Raw genomic sequence first — 9,153 nt, forward strand, 5'->3', positions numbered from 1 at the left:
AGGGAGGCCCTCCCTCTAAAACCACTCTGTGTGGGCAACATGACAGCCAGACCAAAGCTCAGAGGTGAGATGAGGATCTCTAACTGTCCATGACTCTTCTCCATGTCACAGCTCAGCACTCAAATCACTCCACCATCATGATTCACACTCAAAGCTCTGTGTGTGTTGTGTTGAAGCCAGTTTTCATCCTGTTTGATAATATTAACATATTTATATTTGAGTCTGACTTAAACATCAACATGGCTGATTTAAGCTTGTTAGGATATATTGGTATGGACATACATGTTAGTAAAAGTATAAAACTGTAACATTAATAAAAAGCTTCACTTCTGCAGCACATTGTGCATCACAACACAGACTGTAAAGTTGTTGTTAAAGGTTTGTTTGGTTCATTGGTTGAAGGTTTGAGAGGTGCGTTGGTTTGTCTGTCTGTTTCTATCAGGGTTCAGCAGCAGAGACCAGACTCTCCTGCACACAGCAGAGTGTCCATGAAGAGTGACCGGTCCATGCTTCAGCCTTTTAACTTCAAGGATGGAGACCACTCTGCTGAAGAAAGGTAAGAACTGAAACCAGGTGAGTTTGTGATTAAGCTCCTGAAAATAGTAAACATGGATATTCGTTGGGTGTTTAAAGGAAAACGTCCTTCAGAGACTCAGTAAGTCAACATAGTCCCAGCCAGCAGGAACGTTCCTGTAACATTTCATCATGTTCTCTACATGTTCTAACAATGTTATTGTTGGAGGAACGTTTCACTTGTAACATTCAGACAATGTTTTACTGATGTTCATCATTTCAAAGAAGTCTCCTGTAATGTTGTCCACCTCCTCTGATCTCATCATGTCACATTTTAAAGAGGGTTGTAGCTTCAAACTGAAGGAATGATCAGCAACATGACACGATTACTAGAACCAGTTTATCTGACTTATAATATGAACTTTGGTTATTGTCCCAAACTGGATCATCAAACTCTGAAGGTTTTTCTGGACTTCTTCTCTTTAAATCAACTTTAGACTTTGATACATTTGAACATTAATTTGTGGTTGAAGGTTTGAGAGGTGCGTTGGTTTGTCTGTCTGTTTCTATCAGGGTTCAGCAGCAGAGACCAGACTCTCCTGCACCCAGCAGAGTGTCCATGAAGAGTGACCGGTCCATGGGTCGGCCTGTTAACTTCAAGGATGGAGACCACTCTGCTGAAGAAAGGTAAGAACTGAAACCAGGTGAGTTTGTGATTAAGCTCCTGAAAATAGTAAACATGGATATTCGTTGGGTGTTTAAAGGAAAACGTCCTTCAGAGACTCAGTAAGTCAACGTAGTCCCAGCCAGCAGGAACGTTCCTGTAACATTTCATCATGTTCTCTACATGTTCTAACAATGTTATTGTTGGAGGAACGTTTCATTTGTAACATCCAGACAACGTTTTACTGATGTTTATCATTTCAAAGAAGTCTCCTGTAATGTTGTCCACCTCCTCTGATCTCATCATGTCACATTTTAAAAAGGGTTGCAAGTGATCAAATGAGAGCAAATGATTTTCCTCCAGATTTGATATCAACTGTTCAAATCATTTGTGGACTAAAGATGTTGATCTCTCTCTGGTTCCTCCTGGGACTCAGTACTCTGACAGGAGGAAGTGTGAATCAGTGCAGGTGGACCATGACAACATATTTTGTTGTTGCCCATAGATTCAGTCTGTTGGGAGGAAGTTGGATGGTTAATGTCAAGAGTCCTGGGCTTTAGTATTAATGTTTGATGGTTCATGCCAACTGCACTAGTGTAGTCTTTCATTGTGACCAGTCTCAGGAACAGCTGTGCAGTAATCATGCTGTTTAATCAGAGTCTGATATACCACAGCTGTCAGGTGGATAGATTGACAAAGGAGAAGTGCTCACTAACACAGTTTTAACTAATTTGTGCTCAAAATGTGAGAAACAATTATTTTGTGTTCACAGAAGAAGTCTTCAGTCTTTATTACTATATTACACCATGTTATAGGCAGGAAGGTAAATAACAGGGTAGACAACTAGAAACTCAACTAAAGGCTTCATCATTAAAACCAGAAAACTGTTTCACCTAATCCATCAAAAGGCCCCAGAAGCAGACAGATGATGTAAAATGTGAAGCTGTTGATGGTTGAAATCATCGTACTTTATGTTCTCTCTGCAGAGTTCAGCAGGTTCTCAGTGGTCAGTCTGTCCAGCAGCATCCAACAGACCTGGACTCCATATTTAAGGTGTGTAAATGTCCAACAACAACTTTACTTCAGCTGCAAATGAAATGAAATGTCTCATTTTACATTTGAAGTTTTACTCTTTTGCAGCATCTTGAGGAGAACGTTGTCACCTTTGTGAAGAACGAGCTGAAGAAGTTCCAGAAGGTTCTGAGTCCAGATTACCCAGAATGCTCAGAGAGGCAGAGTGAGGATGAGGAGGTGCTGGACGGTGAGGAGGAGGAGCAGAGGAGGAGCAGCAGAGAGGCATTTCTGAAGATCACACTGAACTTCCTGAGGAGAATGAAGCAGGAGGAGCTGGCTGACTGTCTGCAGAGCAGTAAGAGGATTTTCCTCAATAAACTGTTTTCTTCTTCACACTAACATCCACTCACTGATGTGTTGTGTTTCATTCAGGAACTGTTGCTGCAGTTTGTCGACGTCAACTCAAATCTAACCTTCAGAAGAAGTTCCAGTGTGTGTTTGAGGGGATCGCTAAAGCAGGAAACCCAACCCTTCTGAATCAGATCTACACAGAGCTCTACATCACAGAGGGAGGGACTGCAGAGGTCAATGATGAACATGAGGTCAGACAGATTGAAACAGCATCCAGGAAACCAGACAGACCAGAAACAACAATCAGACAAGAAGACGTCTTTAAAGCCTCACCTGGAAGAGATGAACCAATCAGAAGAGTGATGACAAAGGGAGTGGCTGGCATCGGGAAAACAGTCTTAACACAGAAGTTCACTCTGGACTGGGCTGAAGACAAAGCCAACCAGGACATACAGTTCACATTTCCATTCACTTTCAGAGAGCTGAATGTGCTGAAAGAGAAAAAGTTCAGCTTGGTGGAGCTTGTTCATCACTTCTTCACTGAAACCAAAGAAATCTGCAGCTTTGAAGAGTTCCAGGTTGTGTTCATCTTTGACGGACTGGATGAGTGTCGACTTCCTCTGGACTTCCACAACACTGAGATCCTGACTGATGTTACAGAGTCCACCTCAGTGGATGTGCTGCTGACAAACCTCATCAGGGGGAAACTGCTTCCCTCTGCTCGCCTCTGGATAACCACACGACCTGCAGCAGCCAATCAGATCCCTCCTGAGTGTGTTGACATGGTGACAGAGGTCAGAGGGTTCACTGACCCACAGAAGGAGGAGTACTTCAGGAAGAGATTCAGAGATGAGGAGCAGGCCAGCAGAATCATCTCCCACATCAAGACATCACGAAGCCTCCACATCATGTGCCACATCCCAGTCTTCTGCTGGATCACTGCTACAGTTCTGGAGGATGTGTTGAAGACCAGAGAGGGAGGAGAGCTGCCCAAGACCCTGACTGAGATGTACATCCACTTCCTGGTGGTTCAGTCCAAAGTGAAGAAGGTCAAGTATGATGGAGGAGCTGAGACAGATCCACACTGGACTCCAGAGAGCAGGAAGATGATTGAGTCTCTGGGAAAACTGGCTTTTGAGCAGCTGCAGAAAGGAAACCTGATCTTCTATGAATCAGACCTGACAGAGTGTGGCATCGATGTCAGAGCAGCCTCAGTGTACTCAGGAGTGTTCACACAGGTCTTTAAAGAGGAGAGAGGACTGTACCAGGACAAGGTGTTCTGCTTCGTCCATCTGAGTGTTCAGGAGTTTCTGGCTGCTCTTCATGTCCATCTGACGTTCATCAACTCTGGAGTCAATCTGCTGGCAGAAGGAAAACAAACCTCCCGATGGTCGAAAATATTCAGAGACAAACCTGAACCAACACATCTCTACCAGAGGGCTGTGGACGAGGCCTTACAGAGTCCAAATGGACACCTGGACCTGTTCCTCCGCTTCCTCCTGGGTCTTTCACTGCAGCCCAATCAGACTCTTCTACGAGGTCTGATGACACACACAGGAAGTATCTCACAGACCAATCAGGAAACAGTGAAGTACATCAAGAAGAAGATCAGTGAGAATCTGTCTCCAGAGAGAAGCATCAATCTGTTCCACTGTCTGAATGAACTGAATGATGGTTCTCTAGTGGAGGAGATCCAACAGTACCTGACATCAGGAAGTCTCTCCACAGATAAACTGTCTCCTGCTCAGTGGTCAGCTCTGGTCTTCATCTTACTGTCATCAGAAGATCTGGACATGTTTGACCTGAAGAAATACTGTGCTTCAGAGGAGGCTCTTCTGAGGCTGCTGCCAGTGGTCAGAGCCTCCAACAAAGCTCTGTAAGTGAACAGATACTGTATCACACATGTAGGGTTTTTCTCCACTAATGAATCTCCTAATATCATATATCAATCAAATAAGAGTCCAAAGATTTAGTCATCAGATTGATCAGTTGATCAGTTGAAAAACATGCACATTGTTCCTTTAGTTTGATTGTGCCTCTACAGATGAATGCATCCATGAAATAGAAGAAAACTGTCTCTTTGTAGTTCATGTCAGGCTCAATCCCAGAGATGTGAGTATAATTTAGGACATTTTATTCATTGTTGACAGATCCCAGTAATATACTTGAGTAGTGTTGTTTTAGGCAGGCTGTTTTAATTTTAGTTTTAGTCTAGTCTTTGTGTCAAATTGTCATTTTAGTTTTTATTAGTTTTAGTCAAGTTTATACTCTTTTCAGTCTAGTCAAGTTTCAGTCGACTGAAAGTCTGAGCATGTTAGTCTTATTTTAGTCAGAATTATCCATGACTATTTTCGTCTAATTTTAGTCGACGAAAATCGTATTTTAGTCTCTTTTTAGGAATGCAATTCTATTTAACCCAGTTAATATAGTACAAGTACCTAGTATAGAATAGACAAAAACAACATTTTCTTTAAGTCACGTTTTGGTCAATGAAAATGAACAGATATTTTAGCAGAGCATTTATTTTGTAAACCACATTTAGTCCCGTTTTTATTCGTCAACAATATTGCATTATATATTTGATCATAGTTTTTGTCACATGACCACCATTTACGTTACGTATCGTCTCGTTTCCGACGATATTTAGTCATAATTTTCGTTGACGAAAGCAACACTATACTTGAGACTATAAAGACCCAGTCCATGGAAATGTGATGTGTTTTATATTGTATAAGACAGAAACAGTATCAGTGTTTGTCTTTGTCACTAACTCTCCTTCAGGCTGAATGGCTGTAATCTGTCAGAGAGAAGCTGTGAAGCTTTGTCCTCAGTTCTCAGCTCCCAGTCCTCTAGTCTGAGAGAGCTGGACCTGAGTAACAACGACCTGCAGGATTCAGGAGTGAAGCCGCTGTCTGTTGGACTGAAGAGTCCACACTGTAAACTGGAGACTCTCAGGTCAGGATTCATACCCTATTCAAGAGATAACCCTTTGAATGTTGCTTGATCGTGCAGGTTAAAGTCTATTTTAACAGCTCTACTGTGACGCAAAACTAGAGGTCGGTTATCAAGATTTATGTCTTGAGTTTATGAGACGTCCAGGTTTTGTTCATCAAGATAATCTTCACGAATGAACACCACTTTGTGATTTTTGAAGAGCAAATTAAATAAATTTAAAAAATGTTAGGGTATAAACAGACGACATCACAGTCACATGACTTAAACGTCTCCACCACTGAGCGTCTTACTACACAATTACTATCCAGGTTTTCTATAAACTGATCAATGTACAAGTTGTAAAGTCAGAGTCAGAACAGTGTGTAACTAAAGTGGCCTGTAAAGACGGACAAGTGACTAGATGAGTCTCCGTGTTCGCTGTGAGGACGTTTAATGTCCCCGACAACCTCTGTAGTCTCATTCAGACACTTGTTTGCAACCGCTAACCGTTTATAACACATGGAAGATCTTTATGATTAAACTGTGGGACATTTAATGATGTGTTTTATGTTAGAGAACAAAACATGTAAATATCTTCAGCCTGTGGTAACCACACACCTTATTTCGCACATTTAACTGAAAACACATTCAACAAACTCAGACTTTGAGTCCAGGGGACAGGACATGCTAACATGCTAACTGATTTCTTTGTTTTTGGACTATAAATCACACCACTCTATAGCTAGATGATGGATGAGGAGCTTGTGCCAAGCAAGAACTATCTTTAATGAAATATTGTGTTTTAATGGCGTAACTGGAGAAATTCATGAGCTATTTCAACAACAGGGCATTTTAAAATTGATGAATAAGGTCACAATTTAGATTGTGGATCGTGATTGGAATTAAAATAATTGTGATATTATTTTTGAATTAAAGCAACTCTAATCAGTATTTTTACATTAACAATAGTTGAAATGTCAAAGTGACAAACCCACAGAGAATTATCACACAAGTTTGCATTACCCCTCAGCTGTGTGTGTGTGTGTGTGTGTGTGTGTGTGTGTGTGTGTGTTTGTGTGTCTCCAGGCTGTCAGGCTGTCTGATCACAGAGGAAGGCTGTACTTCTCTGGCCTCAGCTCTGAGATCCAACCCCTCCCATCTGAGACAGCTGGACCTGAGCTACAATCATCCAGGAGACTCAGGAGTGAAGCTGCTGTCGGCTGGACTCGAGGATCCAGACTGGAGACTGGACACTCTCAGGTATGAACAGACAACAAGAGCTCTTGACAATCTGTCTGGTCAACCTTTGTCTCAATTATTGTCTGTTCTGTGATCAAAATTAGAAAATCAAAAAAATTGGCTTCTTTTAATTATCAATATTTGTTAAAAGTGTTTAAAAATGGACATAGAGGCTTTTTCCATTCAACGTTTTCCTCAAATTAGAATGAATTATACTAGAATATGTGTAGTTACCTTATTTAGATGTGTGATATATGTGAGTAAAACACAGAAATCCAGTTTCCATCACTATAAAATGCAAACTGTGTCCATTTGAATTATGCCCGCCCTGAGTGAGGCTTCAAGGTCAAATGTCTGAGATCTACTACCACTAGACGTCGCTCTAGAGCAGCAGTATCTCAGAGCAAAACAAATGTACACATCGTTCACTCAGTGAAGTGGGGTCGAAAAAGAAAGTGTCATCTGAACAAACACTGCTCATGAAACTCAAATCTAATGCTGCTTTTCCACCAAAACTAGCAGGTCAACACAATGATCGCCTAATGACCCCATTCCCACTTCCTGCAGGCAACGCAGCCTCTCAGTGATTTTTATTTGAAGCGTTACGTTGTACGTCACTGACGTCATGTTTCACATCATGAATGTGCCAGAAACAGGAAACAACACCAGTTAAACAGAAGAGAAAATAACAACAGACAACATTGTGGTGTATATCTCTTAAAGGGGAATTGCTGTCTTTTTAAAACCTGGACCTTATTTCATAAAATACGATCATTTACACACCCAGATAACTTTGGTGTCATTTGGAGTCTTCGGGCACCGAAGCGCAGCCTCTATATAACGCATTATCTGCCGCGAAACTAGTTCATTTCACCATATTTTGAAAAAAACTAGCAGTAGCAAACTACAGGTAAACAAGCCGGCTGTCCCAGGTGCGCGCGGCGCTCAGAGATGACATCATCCAGGTCAGAGGTTAGTAGGTCAACCTACAGACCCCGGATGTTTTTTCTTTTTTGTATTCCCTGCTTGTTTGATGTATCTATTCCTGAACCTGTGAAGACCTTTGGTCAACTTTGGTTGTTTTTAAATGTGCTATATAAATAAATTTGACCTTGACCTTACGCAGCACCGCCGGATGTTGATAACGCGTCGTCACTTCATGCGGCAGAATTTAGCGTGTTCGCCGGGTCTTACGTTTACATCAAAGCCAAGCTGAGGTGATAAAAACCTGTCTACTGCAGAGTCACTGACCCGGGTGTAAATGCAGAGTTTACACATTCCCACTGCACACAACAGCTGATCTTAGCAGGTTTAAGTGGCATTTTTGACCAGTGGAAAAGGGTTATAACAGTAAAATGAGGCAATGCTGATCAAATATGAATCAATATTCTACTGGGGTGACCTCAAAAGTTGTCAGACACATTTTTAGTTACTGTTTCAATGTAATATGAGAAAGTGTGTTACCAGGCCGCCATGTTGAAAATGTTTGTAGGTCGGACAGAGAGGGACTCACGTGCAACCAAAACAGAGAACAGAGAGGCTCAGATCTCAACACACACACAGATGAGTGTCACGTCATTCTCTGTTCAGGACGCCATTACTGAACTATATATTAACATCACTATTAGCTGTTTGCTGCTAAATTAAAAAATCCCCCCACTATATATATATATATATATATATATATATATATATATATATATATATATATATATATATATATATATATATATATATATATAAAACAACCCAAATAATAAGAGTTTAGTTTTATTATGCAACAAGGACTCTGACTTCATCCATGTAGTTGTGGACTGTTTATCTAAATATGTACCAGTAAATATGAATATCAGAAAATGGATCTGCTGCAAACATTTACAAAACCAGAACTTGTTGTTCTGTTCGGATGAAGGCTCGCCTACAAAGTCTTTATTTGTTGTGACCAGAAAATCTTTCCACCTGAGAGCAGCTTTATCTGTAGACACAGTTTCACCCAAATAATCAACAACAGACCTGATCCACACTTCTGCAGCCAGAGACTCAGGTGGATGACTGGACGTAGTTTTCCTGAGCTGATCTTTAATTATTTAGTTGTTGTTTGTGAATATTTGATGTAAAGTCTGAGTGTGTGTATGAAGTGTGTTTTATAAATGCAGCTGTTTTGTCTTCATGGTGATCTGAGTGAAGCTTTATGAAGATCATTGATGAGGAAGCTTCTGAAGGTTCATTCTGACTTTGTTTCTTCCTCCAGGGTGGAACATGGTGGAGAGCAGAGGCTGAAACCTGGTGTGAGGAAGTGTAAGTGTGTGTTCACTCTGACTGATGAAAACAAGGCAGCACATGTTAAAGTAGTTTCAATCTAAAGCTTGTGTATCTGCATTCAACTGTCAGTTTGAAAGAAGATCCAAAAAGATGAGTCATTGTGAAGTTTTGATCTA

The 9,153-nt window shown here is 41.0% G+C and overlaps 2 protein-coding genes across 2 annotated transcripts in view; both read left to right on the forward strand.

The window, feature by feature from the left end:
* The first annotated feature begins 488 nt into the window (after nucleotides 1-488).
* LOC140996331 (protein NLRC3-like) lies at nucleotides 489-5,546 on the forward strand. The gene is made up of 6 exons (XM_073466703.1): nucleotides 489-556; nucleotides 1,126-1,200; nucleotides 2,164-2,230; nucleotides 2,318-2,546; nucleotides 2,624-4,418; nucleotides 5,324-5,546. Exons 1-6 carry the CDS (start codon nucleotides 489-491, stop codon nucleotides 5,544-5,546), a joined length of 2,457 nt encoding a protein of 818 aa, XP_073322804.1.
* A 3,360-nt stretch (nucleotides 5,547-8,906) lies between these two features.
* The window catches only part of LOC140996376 (stonustoxin subunit beta-like), a 937-nt gene continuing 690 nt past the window's right edge, over nucleotides 8,907-9,153 (forward strand). Inside the window, exon 1 of the mRNA XM_073466763.1 lies at nucleotides 8,907-8,937. Coding sequence (XP_073322864.1) covers nucleotides 8,907-8,937 — 31 coding nt within the window. The remainder of the gene's footprint in view (nucleotides 8,938-9,153) is intronic.

Source organism: Pagrus major, chromosome 1 (genome assembly GCF_040436345.1).
Source record: "Pagrus major chromosome 1, Pma_NU_1.0".
Classification (NCBI taxonomy): Eukaryota; Metazoa; Chordata; class Actinopteri; order Spariformes; family Sparidae; genus Pagrus; species Pagrus major.